Source organism: Tauraco erythrolophus, chromosome Z (genome assembly GCF_009769465.1).
Source record: "Tauraco erythrolophus isolate bTauEry1 chromosome Z, bTauEry1.pri, whole genome shotgun sequence".
NCBI lineage: Eukaryota > Metazoa > Chordata > Aves > Musophagiformes > Musophagidae > Tauraco > Tauraco erythrolophus.
The window spans coordinates 77,132,933-77,159,355 of NC_141496.1; the positions used below are offsets into that span (position 1 = coordinate 77,132,933).

Below are 26,423 nucleotides of genomic sequence, written 5' to 3' on the forward strand. Positions count from 1 at the left end.
ACCAAATGCATTTCCATTTTCTATTGCAGATTGTGGTTATTTTTCTTTTTCTGGGTTTACTTGGGCTCAGCCTTTATGGAACTACCCGGGTGAGAGACGGACTAGATCTCACAGACATTGTACCACGGGAGACACGGGAATATGACTTTATTGCCGCACAGTTCAAATACTTTTCGTTCTACAACATGTACATTGTGACACAGAAAGCAGACTATCCAAATGTCCAGCACTTACTTTATGAGCTTCACAGAAGTTTCAGCAATGTGACATACGTTTTGTTGGAAGAGGATAGACAGCTTCCCAAAATGTGGTTGCACTACTTTCGAGACTGGCTGCAAGGTAAGAGAGAGTTGCGTGAACTTTTCCTAATTCTACGGTATTAATAACTCATTCCTGCTGGTAATGCTCCCCTGTTCAAATTTGGTCATGTGGTTAAAGACTGTGAGCGGGAGAGAGAACACCCAGGTGCTGATCTCAACTCACACGTTGACTCGCCGTTCCTCCAACAGGTCACTTAAATTCTTTGTGGTTGAGTTTACTCCCCAATAAGACATTTCAAAGCTTTAGGAGATTATATCCATGAGAGGCTATCTCATGCTGTTAATTTCTAAGCAGCTAATGAGGAGTTCTGCTTTGTAATTAATGGCCCAATATGGCCCACTGTCTTGGGAAAATAAATGTTTGCTGAGTGTTTCGGGAATAGTATATGAAAAGTCCGCGTCCGGCGATTTTGGCACAGGCTTGACTTTCAGCACATGAGTGATCCTGTTGGCTTCAACTGGGACTGCTGGCATGAAGAAAAGTCATTGTGGCTCACGTGTTTTACTGGATTTGGAACTTACTATATGTTTTAGATTTCCAGTTGAGTATCCTCACTCTTTCTATGGTGCTGCTTTTTCTGTGCTGAATTGTAATGAGGCAGGGGAAGACAAGAGAAGGCATGGCCTTTCAGGTACTGTGATGATAATTGTATTGAAGTCAGCTTATTAAAGATACTGTAATTACACATGTTGAGACAAATAACTGTTTTGTATTTAAAATAAATAGTACTGTTACATCTCAGAAAATTTAACAGCTCTCTGATGTGAACAAACACATTTTGCCCAGGAGTTCTTCTGTCCTACCTCTGTCTTTCTATTGGGAGAATCTCCAGGAGGCTTTTGCCAACAGAAAAATAAATTGTGCTGACCTAGTGAGACTGTAAATTTTAACCTTAACTGTTTACGGATGACCAGTGCAGCCAATGATTCTTAGAGAACATGTAGGTAACTGCCAGTATTGGGGACTTTTTGTTCTTTCTGAAAATACGTTGGGCAGAATTAGGAAAGCAGATGAATCTATGTGACCCGTCTAAACAAAGTGATCGAGTTTCTCGTGTGTTTAATGCACTGATAAATCACACAAAGCAGTAGTTCAGCTATTAGCTTTGGTTTTTAAATATATTGGATCCATTCATTACAGTCTACTTACTAGAAGTTTTACTTAAAATATTTTGCTCACATAAGCATATTGAGCTGCAAGAGAAGGTATTACTGGCAGGAAGAAAATTCAACATAGCTTAGATGTTTTGCTGAACTGGGACATTACTTTCTAGATTTCTAAGCAAGGATCACCTCTGCTGTTTATGTTATTTCTTTTGTGGGTATTTTCTTTTGTTGTTCCAAAAAAGTAGGAAAAAATGTGTGTTTTTCCACCTGCCCCCAAACCTGTGAGGGAGACAGAAATCTGAGGTTGTGTTCAGGATCGTCGCATATTAGTGCGGAGCCTCACCATAGTCTGCCAACAGTGAAGTCGGGAAGAGGTGCCCTTGGATCTGCTCCCTTGCTGACTTCTCGGAGTGAAAGGCTGGAGGCTAGGCCACTTGGTGTTGCTCCCAGGAGTGCTCACATTCCCATTCCCCCTGTCTCAGGCCTACCACCTACTTTCCTGAACCTCTTCTGCTTTGGATGCCTCCCTGTCCTCCTTGTGCTAGGGACTGTTTCGGAGGCCCTGGCCAAGTGCCTGCGCATCTCCTTTGCTCTATGTCCATGTTCATACGTGACCTTTCTAGGTCTGCTCTTCTCTTAAGGGTGTTCCTGTTCTCTTCTTATTACCCATAGTTACATTTCTCCTTCCAGCCCACTTTAGCCCGCCCATTCTTCTTCCTCGTCCTCTGCATTTCTTCGTCTAGAGGAGCTGTGAGTATTACTGATACCTTGCATGGAGCTAAAATGTTATACTGGAACGGTCAGGGACACTCCCAGGCAGCAGTGACTTCTGGTGTTGTTCAAGTGGATGTGCCAGCCCTGCAACAGAAGGCGCATTGCTTGGCCTCTTGGTCACCCACCGCTTTAGAATTAATCATTACGATTACTAAGTAGCATTTAGGACTGTGTCCTTACCCTTCCTCCCCACCTTCCTTGAGAGGGGCACAGTTAATGCAAACCAGCTGCTTTGTAAATGCACAAACAAGGTACAGTTTTAGGCTGAATTCAGGGAGTATCCTCTGTGAGGTGGGAACAGTTCTACTGGTGCATTTTTTACATGCTGGAAGAGCAGGATAATCAAAGTAGGGGCAACTTTGAACTTCATGGCTGATTCCTGCCGACTTGACTGGGAATTCGGTGCTAGAGATTAATGGCTCAAGATGGCCTTCTGACACGGGCACATTTGTCTGGCAGAATGAGGGGAGCAACAGCATGTGAACAAAAGCATTTTTTATCAAGAAGGCATCCTTGGTCTTAGCTGTACATTTCTCCTCGTTTACTAGCAGCGGAGTGCCTCCAACCTAACTCACTTTTTTTCAGCAGTTCCCTTGTATTTTGCTTTCTGGTGTCATATCATGTTAGCATATTTTCTGTTACTGAAAATGCAACAGAAGAAGAGTTAACACTAATCATTCATTTAATCTGGAAATGTTAACATTCTATTTGTAAGTGACCAAATGTAAATGGGGTAGCTTGAATTCCCTGGTGGCTTGTAATTAGGCTTGTTTTGCAAAGGGTAATCTTAACTGGTGTTTCCTGGTGCCAGCTGTTCACATGAGTCAGTAGGAATTCCTTCCTCACCCCCATTCCTGCACCCCACGTAATTTTGGAGGATTTCACTTTCTTCTGAAGCACTAAGCAAAAGTGACTGCTGATATGAAAAAATCCCATTTATAAGATTTTTTAAATTCCCTTAGTTTTTATAAGTTTTTTTTTCAGAAAGGGGTGAACAACTTACTATTATGTTTCTGCCCAGAAACATTTAATTAATCTGATTTATAAGAGATTAAATGTCTTTTAAAATCATTGGTATGAACAGTATATAACAAGTATTGTTTGCTTTGAAAGCAGCAATTCTGCTATTAATTTCCGAGTGTTATGGGAAATTTTAATTACTGAAATTTGAAATTCTTGAGAAATTAAGCACGACTGATAGTGGTTTCTTGGTATTCTTTCCACAGATTTTCAGTTTCAGCAAAGTCAGTAATAAAATAACCCGGAGCATAAAGTGGTTAAGCCAGCTGAGGAATAATGTTATAAAAGGGAGCAGGGTTTGAGGGGTGACCAAACTTGTGAGAACAGGGCGGGAGGATGCAAGAGAGCTGAGTTTTCACCCGCTGCCGTAATGTTAAATGGACATACTCTTTTTTGACATACCTTGCAACCACAGATGGGTAATGTCACATGCTGATGGATGTATTTGTTAAATTGTGTGTCTGTGGAGCCCTGTGAGAGGGGCTGGATGCTAGTCTGAAAGCTCTGCCCCTGCGTGCTGCCTGTCGTAGCAATTTGTGCGCTCCTCCTACTGAAGGGAGCCATTTTTACTGTGAGTTAAGCTGTTCTTTGGTGGTCTCCTTCTTTCCCACGTACTTTTTTGACAGCCTCCTCTTACCCTCCCAAAGTCATCTTTCACATGCCTGATACAACAGCGCAAATGCTCTCACCCGGCCACTTTCTGAGAGGCTGACATGGAGCTGAACTTGGCACAGAAGGGATGGATTGGCATTTTTGCATGTCCTAAGCAATGTTTTCCCCTTTCCGAGGGCACCAGCAAACAACGATTTGCCAGAAAACCTGATGGCAAATTGTCCTTCTCCTGGGCAGGTGCTGGAGGGCTCACGTGGAGATCTGGCAGGCTTCTGTCATCACTCAGTTCTCAGCCCACAGGCTTCACGAGAGGGCACGATTTTGCAGGACAACATGGGAGACAGTTTCCTAAGGGAGAGGGGATGAGTTTGTGAATGGGAGTGGGTACTCTGGCCTGCAGGCTGTGTCGGCCGGTGCGTTTTCTCTTCCAGCGCTCTTATCTCGGTACAGCTGTAGCTAACCCATCCGATCTGTAATGACGGTTTTCATCACGGCTCCTCAGCACAGCTGCGAGGTGGGTCGGCGATTTCCTCCACCTCCATTCCCCCGGCCTTTTCCTTCCCTTCCCTGGACATGCGGTTTGTCATCTGCTTGCACAGAGCCTCCTTGTACTGGGCTGTGGCTTCCTGTACTAAATCTGATCCAAATTTGTGCTGTGAGGTATTCCCTCCCCCTTGAAGGGTGGCAAAGAGGAAAATAACAGTTGAGAGTGAATAGGTGTTGGCTGTGATCTTTACATGTGCTGGCAGCAGATCCCACGACTTGTATTAGCTGCAGAAGTTGAACAGATGGAACAAATTGACAAAATCGTGTTCACTCACGCTGTGCTCGAGGAGCAGCTGAGTTGCTGTTTGAAGTTGAAAGTTTGAGTGTGTTTTTTTTTTCCCCTTGTAGTGAAATTTCTGGTTATATCGTAGAAGCTATTGCCTCAGCACTCTGCAGTAGCCCAAAACAGTTAATGAGAGCAGTGTGTATCCTCCTCTGTGGCTCAGAGCACTCAGCCAGGGTTTTGGTGAGGCAGAGGGGAGTATGGAGAGTGTTTCCCTTCTAGATAATGGACTAAACGCCTCTTTTGGTTTTAACTCCACAGTAGGTGGTGAAGTTGAATCAGGGCTGAACTCAGCCTTTTTCTGTTCTGGCACCATCCAGGTCAGGGCAAGACTTCAGCTTTGTTTTGAGGAGGGTCTGTGTGAAAGAGGTGACAAATACAAATACACTTATGGAGTTTTGAGCGTAATGATTCAGGAATTGTGGTTCACCAGGTAAACCACTTTTTGTTCTAGACAGTCTTAACTCTTCCTGATGTAGTTCTCCAAGCAGAGCACTAGGTTGCTCTTGAAGGCTCTGAGAACGACACGGTACCGGAGGGTCCTAATCTCATCCAAGGTCTCCTCTTGCCTTGAGGGGAAGCTGGTTTACACCAAAGCACATTGCGTCTGCAGCTTGCTAGCTCGAGTTTGCTGGTCTGCACGACATGGGAAGACTCTTGAAGCTCCTCCCTTGCACTTTCCAGTTGCTTCCCCTGCCTTTGTTCAGGTGAAATACTGGAGATGCAATTGGTTCTTCTGCCTTCCCACACACTGACAGTGAATGAGGAGCCCCAAATTTAGGAGGCAGCAGGTGAATAATTTTCTTCCTGATTCAGCTATGAGAAAGAGTCAGTATTCTTTCTCCCTGTTGAAATTTGTTTCCAAGAACGATTTCTTACGTGCTTGTTCTGTCTTCCCCTTGCCTCCCCTAACTCTTCAGGACTTCAGGATGCGTTTGACAGCGACTGGGAAACTGGGAAGATCACGTACAACAATTATAAAAATGGATCTGATGATGCTGTTTTGGCTTACAAACTCTTGGTACAAACAGGCAACCGAGCAAAGCCTATTGACATCAGCCAGGTAGTGTATCAGAGCCCATACTGTTTTATACAGGAATACACAAGTCATCAGGAGTGGGGGGAGATGCAAAGAGCGTGTTATAGTCTCCTTTTTCATCTTGATGAATTGAATGCCTGAGTTACACTGTACTACATGGCCTTACTGGCTTTGCTGAGGCCACTTGTTAGCTGCAGTCCAGCCTGTGTTGCAAGGTGTTCAAAATTAACCCTGGGAACGCCTGCCCATGATTATTCCTGGTTGGTGTGTGTTTGGTGCTGCTCCTGTGTGAGGCACACTCAGTTTCCACTGAAATTGCTGTGAAAAATGCTTTGCTGCATCCATAGGTAGATGGAGTCTGGTCCTATGCCAGGCACAGCCGATGTTAGCCTTGTTAGCCCTTAGTGGCATTGTTCCTCATTTGAATCAGACTGCCTTAGAGGGTTGACCTTTGCTCAGCTTTCTGCTGTGGCTTCCAATCTAGCATTTGCAATTACTTGGTTGGATCCTACCAATTTATGCAAAAGGTAACTTTTAAAAAAAGACGTTGATGAATGATAGCGGAAGGATGCTGAAATCATTACATACCGTATTGTATTCTTGCACCATCATCACTGAATACAACTATACTGTTGTAGCACTAAGGATGGCAGTTGTTTGAGCTGCCTAAATAAAATACGTCTGAGGTTCTTTTGCAAGATTATCACAGCATATGACTGCGTGTGCTGTAGTCATTGAAAGGTGGAAACACGTTAGGTTTGACTCCTTAACGCTAAAATTATATTTCGAACCTCTAAGAAGAAACTCTGCAATAACCTAACTTCTCCTCTTCTGGAGTCATCAGTGACTTGCTGTGCTTTCAGGCAGAAAAATAGTCTTTCTAATGAGCTTCTTGGCAGATCTGCTTGTTGTCTTTCTTTTTCTCCTGGCATTAAAGGTGACAGATTTACAGAGTACATTGTTCAAAGTTACTATGGTGTGTAAAACACACTGCTGTATAGCAACATGCAGCATGCTGTCAGGTCTGAATGAAGCTCCAGCTATGAATTAAGCAAAGAAAGGGAATTGAAGAGATTTTTGTTTCGCAGAGTGTACCAGGTACGCTGTGGAACAAATGCGATTGGACTGCAGCTGCTGATATAATTTCCTGTGCCTGGGAGGGAGAAAAGTGCGGTGCACCCACAGGGGCCAAGCGCTGTACTGTGCAGTTCCAGAGACAGCTTGAAGACATACAGTTGTTGCATATCCTGTGGACTAATTGAATCCAGATCCTTGGAATCCAGCTTTTTTTTTTTTTAACTGCTGTCACTGTTGTTTTTCATTGCATTAAAAAGACCTGAAACTGGAGCCAGGCCAGAATTTTAAATAAACAAAACAAAAAACCCCAGTAATACTTTTCACCCACAGAGTGCTCTGTCAGGGCTCTAGCTGTGCAGGATTTAGCTACAGAACCCTAGAAGTGCACCACTGCTGTTTACCCCACAGATACGATTGCCCACAGTGACCCAAATAACACAAGGCACTCGTCTGCTTTCTTGACGCTGGGCATTTTTCTGAATACACAGGTCATAGGAGGCAAGTGTTAGCAAAATTTATACAGATGTTGTTTTATTTTTATAGCTCTCCTCCATTTACTGGGTGGCATTTCCTTCAGTGTTAACAACAGAGGTTAACTGCACACAGACGTGTATAGGGACTCTTGCCAGATTTTCTTTCCCTTTCTTTAAATATGTTTCTCCAACTCGGTTGTTTTTCACTTTTGGCTGCAGGCTTTCAGAATTTGGATTTAATTGGTTCAGTCTATTCAACCATCCGCTGATTAAGTGGCTATTGTAAATATTATATGAGTACTGATTTATAAATAACCGCTTTCTACTGTCAGTGTAGTTTTCTAGATATTTTTCATTGTCAAACAATAGTTTACTGATAAGTCACTTCCAGTGAAGATTCATATTCTTCTGCTTTTCCCCTCCTATATGTGTGTTGCATCTCCAGGCCATTTGTTGAAAGCCGTACGGCCAGAGCTCTGAAAGCAAAACTCGTTCTGAAAGGCTTCTGATTTCTTCCCTTTTGCAGTTGACTAAACAGCGTCTGGTGGATGCAGATGGAATCATTAACCCCAATGCTTTCTACATCTACCTGACAGCCTGGGTTAGCAATGACCCTGTGGCCTATGCTGCCTCACAAGCCAACATCCGGCCCCACCGCCCGGAGTGGGTCCATGACAAAGCAGACTATATGCCAGAAACAAGGCTGAGAAGTGAGTAGCGTTTCATCTTCATGTCTTATGGTTTGTGCAAGTGCCCCCACTCCTCCCTTCAAGACCCAGTAACCCTGTAGTTGGCTGATGCTGCACAGGGCTCGGAAGCGTAAACAGGACAATATATTGCGTTACTCCGTAGCCTTGGGAGACCCAGGCACTTTTGCAAATGTGGCACCACTGCAGGGTTTTGTCAAGTTGAAAAATTAATATTGTAACAGTTCAAAGCTCTAAAAACTTTAGCTAGCATTCTTTTTAGTGTCACCTGATAGTTCTGTCTGTGAGAGAAACCTGGAGATTGCATGCAAATCCTGCCTATGCCATTCTGAAATTTCATTACTGAGATTATCTTCAGTTCTTGATACCTGAGGGATTTTTATCAAGTTAGCTCATACGCTAAGCTGCCGACATTGGTATGGTACAAGAGCTACTTAGGTAGGGGAGCAGTCCCGTTCTGTGCCATTCGGTGTTTTCCTGAGCAGCAGTGCCACTTCGCATTGCTTTCGTTCAGCTTTCAGTTTATTGGGAGGATGGCTGGTTGGACACCAGTGTGGAAGGGGAGAGGGCATACAGGGGAGGACTGCTGTGCTTGGAAATGCGATTGGATAACCAACTAGCCATGCTTCAGTGTATCTGAACCCTAGAGCTTTGTGGCAGTGAGCCAAGTCTTGTCTTAATGAAAATTTATAGTTGAGATTATAATAGGGCGAATCATGTTTAGCAAGTCAACTGAATGACCCTGCAGGGTCTGGAACACACAACGGCAGTAACAAAATGCTTGTTGTGGAAGCTTTTTTTTTTTTTTTTTCCCTTCTCATACAGTAGACTTAGCATTACACTCAAAAAGCAGTATGGAGAATAGTGGTTTGTCAAATTATTAACGGATAAAAAGTTATGTATTTCCTCAGTCAACCATTACTTTTGTATTAGGGTTTTTTTCCCAGTCATTTGCATCAGTAACAGAACATGGATTTGTGAATCTTGACTTTCAACATATTCAATGGAAATCTTAAAAACCAACCAGCCTGACTGAGCATAATTTTTCTGTAGTTTTGTGTCTCAGGGAAATAACCTGTGATTTCAAAGGAACTGCACTTGCGTAAAAGAAGACCATTGGGATAAAATGTTTAAGATGACGTGATCTTCTGCTTTATATTGCAGTTAGGGATTTTTCACCAGGTATTCAGTAAAAACTGCTATAGCACTGATGAGGATTAGATACATGTATTGAATCTATCTTTTAAATTATGTAGAAGTGTTTGGGGACTTGATGTAGACTCTGTTCATCCCGTTGCACTGCATGATAAAATAGAGTACTCCTCTGTACTGCTTCAGCTTTCAATTTACTGGAGAGTTTTTAAAATGTCACTTACTCCAAAGAAGTAAAATTCAAATTCAACACCTTTAAGCATTTTGTTGTGGAGAACAAAGTGTTTGTTAATTGTCCTCTCTGTGCATCTTCTTTCCAAACACCCATTTTAACACTGCTGTCCTTTTCCTAGTTCCAGCAGCTGAGCCCATAGAATACGCTCAGTTTCCTTTCTACCTCAACGGATTGCGTGAAACTTCTGACTTTGTGGAGGCTATTGAAAAAGTGAGAGCTATCTGTAGTAACTACAGCAGCCTGGGGATCGCCAGCTACCCAAACGGGTACCCATTTCTGTTTTGGGAGCAGTACATTGGACTTCGTCACTGGCTCCTCTTATCCATTAGCGTGGTTTTGGCTTGCACGTTTCTGGTGTGTGCCCTCTTCCTCCTAAACCCCTGGACGGCGGGGATCATTGTAAGTTTATTATAAGGGTCTTTGTTGAAGTCAAATTCCTTTCAGCATAGCTCTTGCTGTAGTCGGGAAGGTTTTGTTTATGTCTGGGCCTCTGGTGGAGTATGTATATTGCATCATTCATTATATATTTATTCAACTTGAGGGGGTAGGGTTCATGCTAAAGGTACAAGCCTTAATAACCTTAATCCTTTGGCCACCTTTTTTGCAGCTTTAAAGGTTTCTTAGAAAGGTGCATAAACTTTTGCCCTTGCTCAGATGCTTGCTAACATGAGAAATAGACACACAGAGGAAAATTAAAGAGTGTTATTAAATATTGAAGTTATTTCTAATTATTTATTCCTTCTCCCTTTTATCAGACATAGTTATTTTTCAAGGCAGTTGCTTGTGACTAACTTGCCCGTAAATTTTTCCCATTGATTTCTGAATGCAGTCTTTCTGGAAAAACTGAAGTGGTTAGGTTGTATGGTACATGCTGTGGAAAGAGTGTAACTGAGCTATTGAGGAGAAAGAGCCATAAAATTATAAACTGAAGAGAATACTCCTCCATGCTTTCTGCAAGGCACTGTAAGCCTCTCAGTAAACATTCAAGTTAAATTGAATGATGATGTTCCTGTGTTTAAATTCCATAAACTATCCTATGGTTTATAGAAGGCCAGAAGAAGAAAAGCGTAAAACAGTTACTAGTTTTTGTAATGTACGTTTATACGACAGGTATGTTAAAAGGTAAATGTTTAGTCTAGAATATTTTTCATAGCACTTCATCAAGCAATTTATGTTATTACTCTTGATTCATTAGCTTATAAAATCATTTATTGTAGTGCATACTTTTTTCCCTTGGAAAAGGCATTTCTTTTCAGAGCCTACCATAGCTTTTATGTCTATCTTTTTTTTTCCTGCTTGGCTTTTGCAACTTTTAAAGTTGATTCTACAGATTTCCTCCCCTCCCTTTTCCTCAATTTTTTTTTACAAGGCAGATGAAAGAAAAATAAAAGCTTTCCCTTAGATTTAACTGTTCACTTTGTCCGTGTCAATCCCTCCAAGTACCTTAAAAGCTCAGAGCCCCTCTGTAACCTGAGACTCATCAGCTGATGATGGCGTTCGCTTTCTTGTGGGCCTTAAACCTACTCAAAAGTCATCCTCACTTACATTTGCAGTGCTACAAAAAGAATTCAAATACAGGTAGCTGAAAGTTACTTTTCTGGAAGGATTTTCCCGAGAAACAGGTGGAAAAGAGAAAATCTATGTTTTGGGGGTATCGATGATAAGGAAGAATGATTTCAGGTCAATGATAAATTGTAACCAATACAAAATTGGTGCTTGATCTCTTAACTGGTTCTTGGGAGTGTAATTTAAACTGGCTGTTTGGCAAGCTGTTGCCATTGAGCACAATGAAACAAGGAAGAGCAGTTTGTCTTCGGGAAAACAGGATGGCTTTGAGGAGTACATTTTGTAGTCACCATGTTACTTTGAAATATCTTCATTTGTCTGGAGTATAAGAAGTTACTAACAGCTGTTTGAAATCATCTAGGTGGTGGTGCTGGCTCTGATGACTGTGGAGCTGTTTGGCATGATGGGTCTAATTGGAATAAAGCTGAGTGCAGTGCCTGTGGTTATCCTGATTGCTTCTGTTGGCATTGGTGTGGAATTCACTGTTCACGTTGCTTTGGTATGTAAAATCCAGAACCATTTTCAAAATATTTTAAGATAAAATGGTGGCAATGTTAGGATCACAAATCCTTACTTAGTCTTCTAAGTCAGTGACATGATTCTCAAAAGGAAATTGGTCACAGTTTTGTGTACCATTCGATTTGTCTTGATAGAGCAGAGTCAATCTTGATGAAATAGTCCCTCACTATTGAGTCAGTCTCCCAGGAGATAAGGGGGGGATACATTACCTGTGAAATCTCATTGTCTGAGTGATGCAAATACATAGACAAAGCAAAGCTCTCAATACACCTTACTTGAGTCCAGGCTCTCCCAGTCCTTGTATGCAGCCTGAGTGTTGTTGCCTCAGTGCTATGTAGCTGTTTGTTCCCTCTTACATGTAGATTCTGTATCTGGTGGAAGAGAAGCCTTTAAAGGAGATTTTCAAAATCACATACAGTATCATTTAATCTCTCTGGACCACTAAAATTTGAAAGTATTTGGATTCATTTTACACTTGAAAAATCTGCACCTTCTTTTCAGCTATTAATAGTGGGCACAAACATGTAGCCTGCAGGAGAATAGGTTTCCGATGTGATGAGGAAGAGCAGAGAGCGGGAAAAAAAGTATGCTTTATATAAAGATTTTCAACATTTTCAAGGTTAAGTGTCCAAATCCACAGTGGACCTGGATTTAGGTCCCACCCTGCTTAGTCGAAAATGTATGGATGTGCAAAAGTGCATAGAAAAGACTGCGTTTGCAAAGGGACAGTTGTGGGTGTTCAACATATGCAGACTTCATCTTGCTGTATTTGGTGACAAAGAGCAGAGTAAAGGGCTATTTTTCAAAGAGCAGAATAAAGGGCTGTTTTTCTGTGTTCACATTTGACAGTGTCAGTGCTAATCCTTCCAGTATTCTGCACGCTCAGCATGAGTCATTTTCCTATAAGGCTACTCTAGTCGATATTTCAGGATAGTTTAAGAATATCATTGTCTTCAGGAAAAGAGGAATGATCAATATAATGTAATTTCAGGGAGGAGGTGCTTGTAGTCTACTGTAACGTCTAGTGTATTAGTACTGTAGCAATCCAAAAAGAAGTCAAGGGAGGGAGCTGGAAAGTGGTGGTGAAATTGGATGGGAATGCAGTTGGCCTTTTAGTCTCAAAAGGAGAACTGGTAGACTGCTAACTGGAGGCAGTGAAAAAGAGAGGAAAACTAGTGGGGGTCTTAGCACACTGAAGATGGCCAAATACTACGAACATGTTTTAGATGATGTACAGAATTGGGGCACGTAAAGTGGCAGGATGGAAAGAATAATTTTAAGAAAAATCGTAGGGGAAGTAGGGTGAGGTTAAAGAGGAGCAACTGGTTCCCTAAAGTGGTGACAAGTGGTTCCCTAAAGTTTTCCCCTGCTGCTATGGATTGTTAGGCTTTTGGAGGTAAACTTGTTTGCTAGGACTTGCAATAGTTTGGGAAGTGTCAGAAACTAATGGTATACAAGAGAAAGAAAGAAATGACAGTTTCTTAGAATTGAAGATTTAAACAGGAAAACTGGAATAAAAAAAGAAAAAAACCCACTTGTTTCTAAATGAGAAGAAACTAATCTAATTGTAGAACTTGTGTGTGTGTGTATATATATATACACGCATATATATGAAAAGTAAAAGTCACCTGTGGCTGAAGGTAAAATGCCAAGCAAACTAGAAACCATTTTTTCACATTGACTCTGGAGTCAAAAACTTTCAAATGCAGGCTTTAAATAAAAGAACGCCTAGTAGACTTCAGACAATGGCAGCAGTACTGACCTTCACAAAACTTCCTTCATATAAACAGTCAAACCAGTGTTGCATAAACAAAAAAGGCAATGCTGGAACTGTCGATACAGAACTTCATTGAACATGTTTAAGAGTCGTTCACAATCCACTTATAGCTCAGTTCTCTGCTATCACTTGTAAATTGTGACCTCATTTTTTTAATTCCACAAGTAAATTCTGACTCGATAGTGGACTCTGATATTATACGTCCTTTAATTACACACATATACATATGCTTTTATAACTGAATATGTTTGTGGGTGATATCCAATAGCTCCCATTCATGTGAGTCGTCACATTGACAGCTGCCTTTACCCTGAGGGGAATTCTGTATCTATTTGTGTGTATGGAAATGTAAAATGTCCTGGATACATAAACTTTCCATAGACCACTTTTAATCCAATATTAAAGATTAATATTACATGGTTTAGCTCCCTATGAAAGTGAGGGTTGAGAATCTTACTCCACATGTACCCACTTTTGGCCTGCTTGTCCTACCAAATAACTTTTTAATATGTTCCCTTATTTCACCCCAAATTTGTCAGATAGTGAAAATAAGCCACTAGAGAAGATGGACTTAAATTCACGGACCAAGAAGAAGATAGCTGCTTGAACTCATATCTTAATAGGCAGTAGAGAATTAACCGAAGAGAGAGAGCCCTTATAAATCACAGGAAGATGATCATCCAGTTTCTTGTCTTCTTAAACCGTTAAGTCATAGACAGAGAAGACAAATTCATACAAAACATTTGCGTGTTCTCGATACACCTTGTTCACTAAGGAGTGGAAGAGAGGGAAAAACATCTCACTAGTCGTGTTGTTGCTCAGGCACTACTGTGTTGAGCACTGTTCCTAAGGCAATTTTACACGTATAGGCCTGCGAGCTTTGAAGCAGTACAAGTTGCAAAAACTTTTATTTTGGGTGAAATAGAAGTGTTTTTTTTTTTTTTAAAAAAAAAAGGCAGCACACAGTCGAGTGTTGCTTCATACCAGTCCTGTTGAGTGTGCTGACAACTTTCATCAGTTGGGCGCTTACTGTCTGTAACGTCTGACGATCTGGAGCCTCAGGCCAGTGAGAAGAAACGCACTGTCCCGATGGACACTTCTGTGTAAAGGGATGGAAGGATCTGATGTGTGAGTGTCACCGCATACCTGAACTGAAGCTGCTGGTCCTTGATCTGTGGCAAACGCGCAGGAAAGTCTGCATCAGTACTGGCTGTTTTTGCAGCAAACTTCCCATGATAGTCATGGAAGCCGTGGCCCCACAAGAGTGAGAGGAGCAGCCCTGTCATTTTGACGCCTGAAAATTCTTTCACCATGAAACGAATTTTGCAAGTGGAGATAAGCAAAGCTGGAGACAAAAGCCTACTGATGCAAGCAGGCATTGCTTCCAAAATTATTAGTATGGTCTGATTCTGTAACCAGTGCCTAGTCTGGTCGTGTGAATTCAGCAGCAGCTGAGTGGTACGACTGCAGAATCAGACCTTCTCTTGAAGGTTAGCCCGCTGTGGAGATGCTTTCATAAACTGTAGTTTGAAGTAATTTACTGGTGAAAAACTCTGCGTGCTATGAGAGAGGCTGTTTGGAAGGTTGTATGCATCCGTCTAATGAAGTGGATTTCATTGTTTTACAGGCATTTTTAACTGCCATAGGAGACAGGAACCATAGGGCTGTCCTTGCATTGGAACACATGTTTGCACCGGTGCTGGATGGGGCTGTGTCCACTCTGCTCGGAGTGTTAATGCTCGCAGGATCAGAGTTTGATTTTATTGTCAGGTAAAGCGCTTGCGTGTGTCTCGACTTTATTTTTAAAATAAAAATAAGTGTGCTTCTAATTTTCAGTCACTCCAGCTTATCTGTCGTTTTATAGCTATGCATGGCGTGTCAGGCATGCTTAGCTCATGGTCCCGTGTCCCCTCTGTGTTACTAACTCCTTGTTACACACTAGACGTGGTAGTGTTTCCATTGCTGGTGTTAAAATCTGCTCCAGGAAAATCTGACACCCAGCGTGAAGGAACACAAAAACGTCCCTCTTTAGCAAAGCTTGCTAATTCTGGGTCTGAGTCCGTTCAAAGTATCTAATATTCTCCAGTATTAGCTGGGTTTGACCTTTAACCTTCAGGTCCTCCAGGCTTCTTGTATGCACAACAGTTTGCGTGCGAAGGACACGTGGACCTACAAACATGGTGTAACTGGGCTGTGAGTTACTCTCTCTGGGCCTTCTCCTTCTATCGTTACATGAGGTTTATAGCCATGTGTAACAGGCAGAGGGAAAAAAGCCCTGTTTGGGAGCTGGGGAACCATAAGTATGAACACAGAACTTCGTATTAAAATTTTGTGAAGCAAAGCCTGAAGGCCCTTCTGTTTAGAACTACAGGCAGGCTGTTTCTTGTGAATTTAATTAAGAATGTGAATTCGTCAAGTATGAGAGGAAAGCAAGTTTTTCATTGAGGGGAATTTGAGAAGTGCAGTGAAACAGATCCTATTCCATGCCAAACAACCTGGGGAGCTCTGCAAAATGGCTAATCTTAGAAGTAACACAGGTTCTTTGTGGCAAAATGCAGCACAAAAACCCAAAATAATCCAAGCCCTAAAATGGAACTGGGGTAGAACTGGGCCAAATAAAAATGCTCTGACAGATGACTTAACTGCTTAGGTAGACACAAGCTGGATAGATGACTAGACTTAGCTGACATCCATTTGACAACAAGAACAACAAAATGTCAGAGGCAGGAACTGAAAGAATGGCTGCTAAATCTCATCAAGATTTTTTGTTTATATGTGTAAGAGATTAGAAGAAAGCAGGCAGTTTGCAGTTAGACCTCATAAAACCTATGTGAAGCTTACTCCTATGCAGATATTACATGTCCTGAAGTAGAAATTTTTTTTTATCCAAGTTGTTTTTTTTTTTTTTCTTTCTTGCTTTATTTTATTGGTATGGAAGAAATAAGGCAGAATTATTCTTTTAGGACCTGATCTTGTAAGGGCTGGAACACTTTGACATATAGCTTATTTTCAGATATAACCTAAATTCACAGGGGTACGTTTGGTGTTCCTACATAACAGACAAGATTTTGGCAAGCGTATTTTTGTGTCATAGCAAATGGAAGATTGTAGCAGCCCTTCACACCAAATTTGGATTGGATGTCCTCTCAGTTTATAAAATGAGCCTTTCAACTTTTCAACTTCTGTTATTTTACTTTTTTTGGCCATCAGTTTCTCATTTTCTAGCACAATCTGACTTTAGTTTGCCTTGTTTAAAAAATAAAATAAAATAAACTATGGGAACATGAGCATTATTATAGTGGGTGAAGAAGACCCCAAACTTCCGGAAAGCGATAGATTAGTCCAACAATGTGGAAGATTAAGTAAATTAGCAGACATTGTATACACCAAGTGGTCAGAGCTATAATCCTCCTGTTTATCCTAGCCTTAGATGGATGAGATGCAAATGTTTTTAATGCCTGTTGTTGATCTCTGTCCCAGTATAAAGTTCTGATGGTTTATGTTAGTAGAGTAGATTGGCTTGTGGATTTTTGCTAATGCATATCAGAAATTCCCACATGTTTACAATAGCAGGATATTTGTCGTTTACAGGAGTCTGATATATTTGATCAGATGTGGAAACGGGGGTGGGGGGAGGCAGTAAGGTTTGTTGCCAGCGAGACAATGTAATCAGCAGACCCATTAGCAGCAAACTTGCCCTCCATTCGTTCTTCTCCTTTGCCTTCTCCTCCAGGAATTTACCAAGACTGAGTCCTTGAAATCATTAGTTACAACACAGCCTTAAGTTTAGTCTGAGCCCCAGCTGTGCCGAATACCAACTAGCAAGGCTTTCCTTTTACTGACAGGTTTACCTTGGTATTCATGAAGGATCCCAGACCTTAGCCCTCGGTGGTGGGAAAGGACAACCACTTGTGCACTTTCCTCTTCTTCCATAGTGCTTCAGCCTTTATGTTTGAATTGGCTGACGCAAAACAAGAGTATTCAGAGATGCTAAATTGTTCAACAAAAGATTAGCCTGCAATGCAGCTCTGCCATTGTGGAGTGCTCTTACTCAGTACAATGCTGGAGCTTGCTATAGAATGGGCAGCATTTTCTTTGCAGAAAGCGGGTTCCTGTGTTGTAAAAAGGTTGCAATTCGAGCTATTTGGTAAAACTGGAACTCACAGAATTCTAGGCGGAAAGTTGTGATTAATGAACAGCAAGGGAAACCCTTACCTGATACACTGGAGATTTAATTAGAGATTCTGCTGTAAGATGCAGAAGCATTTCACAGTGGATTAGCTGCTGGGAGAAGAGGGCTTCTTTTCCTTCTAGGCTAAATTGTTTAAATTCTACACCCTTCACTTCATTTGTTTGCTTCTGCTGGGTTTTCACTAATGGGGGCCCCTTTTCATTGTATTTGTGCTTTCAATCCATTCAGCTATTCACTGCACATTCCATATTTTTGTGTTTGTGTAACACATTCATAAATAACATTACATGCTTCTAGATTCTGGGAAATTAACAAATGTAATTTTTTTCTTTCCTTTATCAACTAACACTTTGGGTTGTGGAATGTAGCTCCTCTAATCCAAAAGGTAAAAGAAACTATATCTATTTATGTGAAGTGATATAATCATTTAGTACAACGTTAGTAATACTTTAGATTTAATTTAGTATATGTATTATTTTAACATATTTAGGAGTAATTTCTAACAATATTTGTGACTGTTTCCTCACCCAAACCCCTTAAACCCTACTTCAGGTATTTCTTCGCTGTTTTGGCAATCTTAACCATTCTGGGAGTTCTCAATGGATTAGTGCTGCTTCCTGTTCTTCTTTCATTCTTTGGACCATACCCTGAGGTCAGTGAAATTAGTGGTGAACAGAAGAAATAATACTCTCTCTGCACCCCTGCCCTCCATATCACTCCTCTGTTTTAGAAACTATTTATTTTTAAAATTACTTGGAGGGGTTTTTTTTAGTTTTTAAGTTTATTCCTCTAGGTTTTTTTAATCTTTATTAAGCATGCTCTTTGTTATTTAGTTGGTACTTTTCTACTTATATTTTTAAAGGTTTTTTTAATAAATATTGTTTTAGAGGTTACAATCAGCAAACTTGATAAAAATGTAGGATTGTTTATGCTTTTAAAAGCATAATGTGATATGCAAACTAGTCTGTAAAATAAGGATTTTCCCCAATATTTTGCAGAAGACAGTTTGTTTTGTACACATACTTCCTTCTTTCCTACCTCACTGCCTCTGTTCCTTTCCTCAAAATATTTAACTGAGCAGACCACCAGGAAGGCCTGTGTGGACCAACATACACCAGTGGTGGTCCACAGACCACACCTTGATAACCATGGCCGGTCTGCCAGAAGGTCCCCCCCTGTCCAGTCACCCCTCCCTGGAGTATGCATTTGGCTCAAGCAACACTTTGATGGGTGAAAGGCTTCACTTAGATGTTGATGATGTTGCAGTATAAAGCCCAAGTCTGGCAGAAAAGGATTCATAGACACCACATTTGTATTTGGTGGTTGATTATTCGTTATTCTTTACCTGCTCTGTAGTTAACACAATTACTGTGTTACCTAGGGCTCTCTTTTTCACACATGAATCAAATCAGTGTGCTATGCTTCACGTGTCTATATACATGTGTGTACAAGAATAAAAGACAAGGTATGTATACAGTACTAGTTATACCTCAGAAGTATTTATTTTTTTAGGATTGGGAAGAGTTTTGACAAGAGTGTGTAGTCTCTTGTATTCCTAACAGCATACATGACCTGTCCCTTACTCAACCAATATATATGTGCATATGTTATGACCACATAATTGTTGTTATGTGTGTCCCCATCTCTTTTTGCAAATAGACACTGAACTATGCTGCATATACGCATTGGCAGTTATTTTATGAAATGACCGTTAATGTATGCTGAAGGGGAAGGGAAGCCCACGTATTATTTTTATATTTATAAGTGTGTGCACACACATACATGCACTGCTTGAGACAATGATACCCAGAAGAACCTGTGTAATCCTATTTACACGCATATCCACAGATGAAGATCAAATCTCTCTTTTTTTCATTGTGTTTTTTTTCAGTTCATTATAAATGCTCATCTGAAAACTGGTGCTAAGGTTCTCATGGCACAGGAGGGTGTGTTTGGCAGAAGAACGTGTGTGTCAAGCACTTAGGATTAAAAGGGTAACGCTTAACTGAATGTTACTGAGTGCGTTGTCGTTATCAGGTTTCTCCAGCCAATGGACGGAACAGATTGCCCACACCGTCTCCTGAGCCGCCCCCCAGCATCGTGAGGTTTGCACTGCCACCCGGGCACACAAATAACGGGTCAGATTCCTCTGATTCGGAGTACAGCTCTCAAACCACAGTGTCTGGCATCAGTGAAGAGCTTCATCAGTATGAGGCCACCCAAGGCTCTGGGGCACCAGTCCATCAAGTAATAGTGGAAGCCACTGAGAATCCTGTCTTTGCAAGATCCACTGTAAGTAGCTCACATATTGACGGGCAAGAAAAGAGAATGTGGGGTTTTTTTTCATTTGAATCTATCTATTTTTGTGGAAAACTCTTTCATATTTCTGGCAGATTATGCTATGTGACTGTGCCAAAACTTGTAAGCAGGAAGTGAAGGCTTTCCTCGTCCTCTCCTTTAGAATCAAGTTGAGGGTAAGACGATGGTACAAAAGCAGAGGTCTGGCACGTGTAATTACTGTTCCATCATTGGCATCAGCCACAAGAGAGAGCTCTCAGTCTGTTCAATGACTGTTCTCAAAAAAAGGATGGGGAGAGATTAAAAGACCAGACCTCTTCCACACAGCTCCTTCTGGATCGCCATCTCATGTACCTCTCTCTGACAGCACATTTTGGGGAGAAAGATTGATAGAGCCAGAAGAAAACGGTTTCAGGGTTGTACCAAATTTTGAGCCTGTTGCGTCTTGCTACTGGGTTGGCATAACTGTGATTTCAAAGGAAAGTGAAAAAGCTCTGTCTCCTACCCCTGCTGGTGCTGCATGCTGAGCTGCAATGCGGATCTGTTTTTGTTCAGCAGAGGCCTAGAAATAGGTACAAGCACAGCCACATTTGAAGTTGGTCACGGTTTATTGACTGATGTGGCCGCTGCGCTTCACGCTTTTTACAGAAATCAGAAAACAGATTCCTACAGTCTATACAAACTACCCTACTAACATCCTGTGTATGTACCCTGCATGGAATAGAGCCCTTTCCAAATGCCTACAATTCTGCTTGTTGAACGAGTTAAGATCAAGTGCTTGTCACCATCCCTTTGAAAAGGTGGACCAGTATGTAGGAATGTTTTCAGCTGTCATCCTGTGTTTTTCTGAAGGTATGCTTTCCAGGTTTTAATAACTTCAGACAAAAACTATCTGGAAAAATCAACAATTATCAGGCTCCAGAACATTACCTTTGTAGAATTAGAGCCAAGAGAGCATTATTATAATTGTTCTGAGCATAAAATATAAGAGAGCGTCGTATTTGTTTGCCTCTCTGTGTCAGAGGCGTAACCATGCATCTCTCTTTCAGGTGGTTCAGCCGGAGACACGGCATCAGCCGAGTCCCAGACTACCATTGAATCCAGAGTCCGGCACGCAGCAGGCGTGGCGCCAGGGCAGACAACCCAAACGGGAAGCGAGGGAAGGGCTACGACCGCCACCGTACCGCCCTCGCAGGGACGCTTTCGAAATTTCTACTGAAGGGCATTCAGGACCTAGCAATAGGGATCGCTTGGGCCACAGGGCTCGTTCTCACAACGTGAGAAGCCCGGCGTTCGGCGCGGTGGGCGCCGCGGGACCAGCGTACTGCCAGCCTATCACTACTGTGACCGCCTCGGCTTCAGTGACTGTTGCTGTCCACCCCGCGGTGCACGGCCACAGCTCTCGGGGAGGGAGCTTCCCGACCTACGAGGGATACCATGAAGCTGACCATGGGCCGTTTGAGGACCCCCATGTGCCTTTTAACGTGCGGTGTGAAAGAAGAAATTCTAAAGTAGAAGTTATAGAACTGCAAGATGTTGAATGCGAGGAAAGGATGCCTGGCAACAGCTCACAGTAAGGTAGGTCCATCTCCTGTAGCTGCAAGCTTTGCCAGTGTCAGGCAATGATGTGATCGAAAGAAAGGGGAAAGATAAAATTTCTGAGGTGCCTTTCCTTCAGGTAGGTTTACTTTTGGTCCCTGATCATCTTCAATCTACTGACTGTGAATATAGTACATTTTGCACTAGAAATCAGGTTGGATCAGAGAGTACTTTCCAACACTGAGAAGTTACAGTGGGTTCAGACATGGACTACTTGCAAGAGCCTTGCAAACCGAGTAAGCACATCATGCAATCCCCGCTTACCAGATGAGGAAAATGAGGCAGAGATGTTGTGTAACGTCTTCAAAGCTGTGTGACTGCATTTACTATTGGTAGGTCCTGTCTTCTGATGCCTGAATCAGGCACGTTCTAAAACTCCATACAGAACGACGGTGCCTAGAAGAGTGTAGAGTCGCCAGCTACTTTAAGAGTTCTCTTCTCTTGAATAAAATGCTGTGAAAAGAATTTGAAGTATACAGTGAGGACTGAATCCCTCTGGAAGACGGGCTGAGTGAGAGGTGGGAAAGCCCCACCATGCCTGGAGCACTGCTGAGTGGTGGGGTGTCCCCTGTGCTTTGTGGGGCGTTCAGAGATGCACCCAGCGAGGGGCAGCTGCCGTGGCTATTACAGATTTGCGTAGGGCAGATAGAGCTGACTGAGGAGGGCATTCCGTGTGTTCCGGTGAAACAATAGATGCACCCGAGGGTTGATCCCTGAATCGTTGACTGTCTTCAGGCTGGCAAGAGAAGGTGACAGGAAACAGTGCTGTTTAGAACAGACGAGATATTTTAGCAGATGTTTGGGGAGGAATAAAGCTAAGCTGTTCATGTTCTTGAAAATTTTCCATTACCTTTATAGGGAATACTTTGAAGAGGAGAAACCAGTTGAGCTTTTACCCTGAACGCTTTCTGGGGCTTCTGCCTGAAAAACCATTCCTCACTATTTTAACTCTGTTTTGCTCTTTTGGGGGAAAGAGGAAGTGTGGGGGAAAGAGGAAGTGGTAAAGTTACTTAGCTGTGCATCCCTGTTTTCTCTCTTTGCCTTTCTGAGCTTTTCAGTGACACACCAGTTTGACCAGAGCAAGCCATTGTATTTTGGTTGTAGAGCTATTTTACGTGTATGCACATGCGCGGCACACACACACACGTGGAGAATTTTGATGGAAATTTTTTGATAACTCATAATAAATTCACCTTCTGATCTATAAAACATCTCTCCAAACATCTCGAAGTGCGAATACATGCGAATGCCTTTAGCCTCACAGTCTAGAAATATGGCAAGTAACAGTGTCTTCAGAATAAGGAAATACTTGGGCTCAGCTCTTTCAAGCTGAACCACGTTGTAATGAGAGATTCTTAACTGTGCACAGTGTTCCATGGAGCGTATTTCTCCTTGGAGTGTGCATTGGTTTTGACTGAATTTGTTGCAAGTATCTAAAGCTGTGAACTCAGAAATTAAAGCATGTGCGTTTTTCAAATAGGCATCAGTATTTCTTTACCAGGAAATCAATGACTGAGATGAAAGCAGAGCCCACGTTTCCTGATTGCTTAATGTAACCACAGGAATCATGAAATGAGTTTTGGATTTGCTTTGCTTTGTTTGTTTTTCTTGAACTTTAATGAATGATTGTTTTCCTTCTCTATTTATTTGTAAAAGGTAGTAACTGAAGCAAAGAAGAGGCCAAAGATGGAAAACTGTATTTCCAGAACTGCTTGAAGAGAAGAACTGCTTGAAGTTGTAGAAAGGGACATGCTGCATCAGGACAACAGTTCACTGTTACTGTAACCTATTGTATTATTTTGTTAAATATTTCTTTAAGTATTTAAAAGATGTACACATATGTAATATACAAAAGAACAATGTAAAGTAGTATAATCTGGAGTCATTTGCCTCTGGGCAATAGAATGGGGACAATATTGTGTGCGCTTTGTACTTTTTGTACTTTGATCTCTGTGCCACAACTAAGCTTAATCTAGTTCTAAATTTCAGCATAAGTTGCTGCTGCTTAAATATTGTATAATTTACTTGTATAATTCTATGCAAATATTGCTTATGTAATAGGATTTTTTTTTTTAAAGGTACATGTCTGTTTAAAATATTTTTATTTGCGTATCACGACCCTGTGGTAGTATGAAATGTTTCTGTTAACTTTCAAACACGCTATGCGTGATAATTTTTAAAATAAGCAGATATGAAGAAAAGCAAGTTAATCTGGGAGGCTTAAATAGATTTAGCTGTGTGCAGGTTTTGTTTTGCTGTGTCTATCCATGTGTGCATCTGGAAGTCTGCATGCTTTCGTCTGTATGTTCCTGATGTACTGTAGTTTCTCTTTTACTGTATGGTAACACTTAGTGGGCTTATGAACCCACTGATGCTGGTGTGAGTCTGGCTTTCCCTGTTAGCAGGCACTAGTGAAAACTGTGTTGGTGATACCATCGACTGCCATCATCAAAGGCCCAACTGAAATAGAAGAGAAGACAGGGAGTCGAGGTTTGGGGTTGTGGTTCAGTTTCCCGCACTCTTAATGAGTTGGTTCACAGGACTTTGGTGAAGTCACTTAACTGTGCCATGCATCGGTTTCTCTTTCTGTAAAATGGGTATAATTACACTTACCTACCTCCCAGGAACGTTGTGAGGCTTAATTACTGTTCGTGTAGTGCTTCGTAGTGCTTTTGATTTTTGCTTGTTTTTTGCAAAAGGCGCAAACCTTTTGCCTATAACCTATAACCATTATTTTTTCACTTCCAAAGGTGCTGGATATTGAGAGGTGTTGGTGGTTATAGAAATTCAATGAGCATATGCCTTATTTTAATATTGATACTGTTAACTATGAGTGGCATTAGAAGCTGGATAATTGGGTTGTTTGATGGTGAGCCACAGCTCAGCTGTGTCCTTACAGCATTGAAAGCAGTATCTTTGGTCACCTTATTTTCATGGCAGGAAGGAAGTTAATAGTAAGTGATAAAAATCAAATGGAAGGATAAAAAAAAAAAAATCTATTTTCACTTTTTATATATAAATGGCTTTCTAATGGGTCCAGGACTGTAGTGACATGTAAGGCCTGGGGTGTTCTTTTCTCTATTGTTTGTGTTTTCCCATGCTGCATTGGCACTTTTAATTAAAACAGCTAAACTGGGATCTCTGTGAAACTAATTTAGCTTTTTGTATTATTATTTTTAAACTGAAAGGGGATTGCTGCAGGTGAAGGGTCTGAAAAAACACTACAATCTGTGTTCCAGTTGGAAACAAACGCTAAGAATGGAGAACCTTAATTTAAAATAATAGAACAAAAGTTTTCGTTATCTCTGTCTTCCTCTGTCTTCATCTTTTTTCCACCCTTCTCCAAGCTGTTTTTTAGAGCAGGTAGATGTTCAGTTGTATACTCAGAGCCAAACAAACTCAACCAATATTCCGTTTCTGAACACAGCAGTGGTAGGGCTTTTCTTTATGTACGATGCCTGAACAGCAGCGGCCAATTCTTTGATGGGAAAGTGTTTTTCTCCAGTGGCTTCAGGGAGTCTTATCTTTGCCTACAGACCTTGCCAGCATATAACGAATGGGGATAATTAGAATGCACAAATTTCCATGCCTTTTTTGCTCACTTGAAAACACTTTGATATGAGGCACTTGTTTACAGATCTCCAATGTGAACGCTCGAAGAGCAGGTGGCGAGAGCCTGGTGTCATTCCCGTGATACATAAGCTACTGTTCAATGTACACTAAGGGTTAATGTCGCAACTGCCTACTGGTCCAGTTCACTGTCTAACGTGAAAACTCTTGATGACAAAAAGGCGAGTGGCCCCGATTTAGCACTAGCAGCATAGTGACCTCAGATCATACAAACTCTGCAACAAAACTGTGTGATACTAATTGGAAGCCACCTTCAGCCGCCAAGCGCCTGCGCCCCGTGTCATGTCGGAGGTCGGCAGGGCTCCCCCTGGCACCCCGCTGCTGCGGGCTGCTGCCTCGCTCCCTTCTCTTCCTTGGGAGGGCAGTGGGCCGGGGCGAAATGCAGTGTCGGCCACCTGCCCCTGCCCGAGTCCTTCTGTGTGCTTGTGTGTGGGTGAGCTGTCTGCTGCTTCGTGCACAATGTGGACCTTCTTCTGTGATGGTCACATTGGGACGCAAGGGGAGAACTCAGTGGCTGGCAACAATTGTTTTGTTTTGGTTTTGTTTTTTAACTCTTTTAATCATGGGTGATATTTATATTTTTGTATCATAAGAATGTTTTCTTACAGTATTTGTCATGCCAGTTTATAACAAACAAGATGCAGGGATTTTATTTCTATTGGAAACACTATTACAGCTATGTTTTTACAGTTTAATGGATTTTTATTTGTATAGAGTGCTTACTAATGTTAAATAGGAAAGAGTATATAACATTTACATTAAGGACTCGTCGTAGCTTTTAGCATAAGGAGTTAAAAGGAAAAAAAAAATATTCAAACTGGGTCTCATTGCCTACCTGTTTTGGTAGGAGTGGGTTTGTGTCATTTCAGTTACAAAGATAAAATTATGCCATATAATTTATTTATATGAAAATTTATTTTTGTAGTGTACATAGTAGTCATCAAGTCTTTTGACAGAAGTATATTTTTAAAGAGTTTATATGTAATGATGATGATGATGATGATACCATTATGTTTTGGAACACTGCTGAGATTCGATTACGGTGCACACTTTTCCTTGTAAACCCCCTGGCAGAAAAGAAAGTGTTTAACAGTGTTAAGAGAGAAGAGAGTGTCAATATTCAAACGAACTGTGTTTTATTTACCATTTGTGATCTAGTGTGGTTCTCCTTTTAAACTTCGAATGGAAATTGTACAAACTCTCTAAATATTAATGTTCAAACACTGATAGAAATTCTAACATGAATAAAAAATATTATAACTTATTGGTTACGGATTTGGTTGTTTATAGAATGCTTCTTTATGTACTACTGGTCAGCTGTGCGGGTACAACCATGCAATCATTCTGATTTAGGAGCATGAATCTGGGATGCTTCGGTGTTCGGGATGTTTCGGAGATTCAGATTTGCCTGTTCTGGAGCAGGTGCCAACTCTAGAATGCTGTCTAAATTGTGGCATCCTGGTGCTTGTCTGTTGATTCTGTTGCCCTTGTTATGTG

The 26,423-nt window shown here is 41.5% G+C and overlaps 1 protein-coding gene across 1 annotated transcript in view; it reads left to right on the forward strand.

The window, feature by feature from the left end:
• PTCH1 (patched 1) overlaps nt 1-23,326 on the forward strand; it is a 65,631-nt gene extending 42,305 nt beyond the window's left edge. The window contains exons 15-24 of the mRNA XM_086628999.1: nt 30-339; nt 5,583-5,725; nt 7,778-7,961; nt 9,464-9,744; nt 11,273-11,410; nt 14,835-14,977; nt 17,952-18,051; nt 19,437-19,691; nt 20,747-21,275; nt 22,953-23,326. Of these exons, the coding sequence (XP_086485125.1) occupies nt 30-339; nt 5,583-5,725; nt 7,778-7,961; nt 9,464-9,744; nt 11,273-11,410; nt 14,835-14,977; nt 17,952-18,051; nt 19,437-19,691; nt 20,747-21,274 (2,082 nt within the window). The 3' untranslated portion in view covers nt 21,275; nt 22,953-23,326. The remainder of the gene's footprint in view (nt 1-29; nt 340-5,582; nt 5,726-7,777; nt 7,962-9,463; nt 9,745-11,272; nt 11,411-14,834; nt 14,978-17,951; nt 18,052-19,436; nt 19,692-20,746; nt 21,276-22,952) is intronic.
• The last annotated feature ends 3,097 nt before the right edge of the window (nt 23,327-26,423 follow it).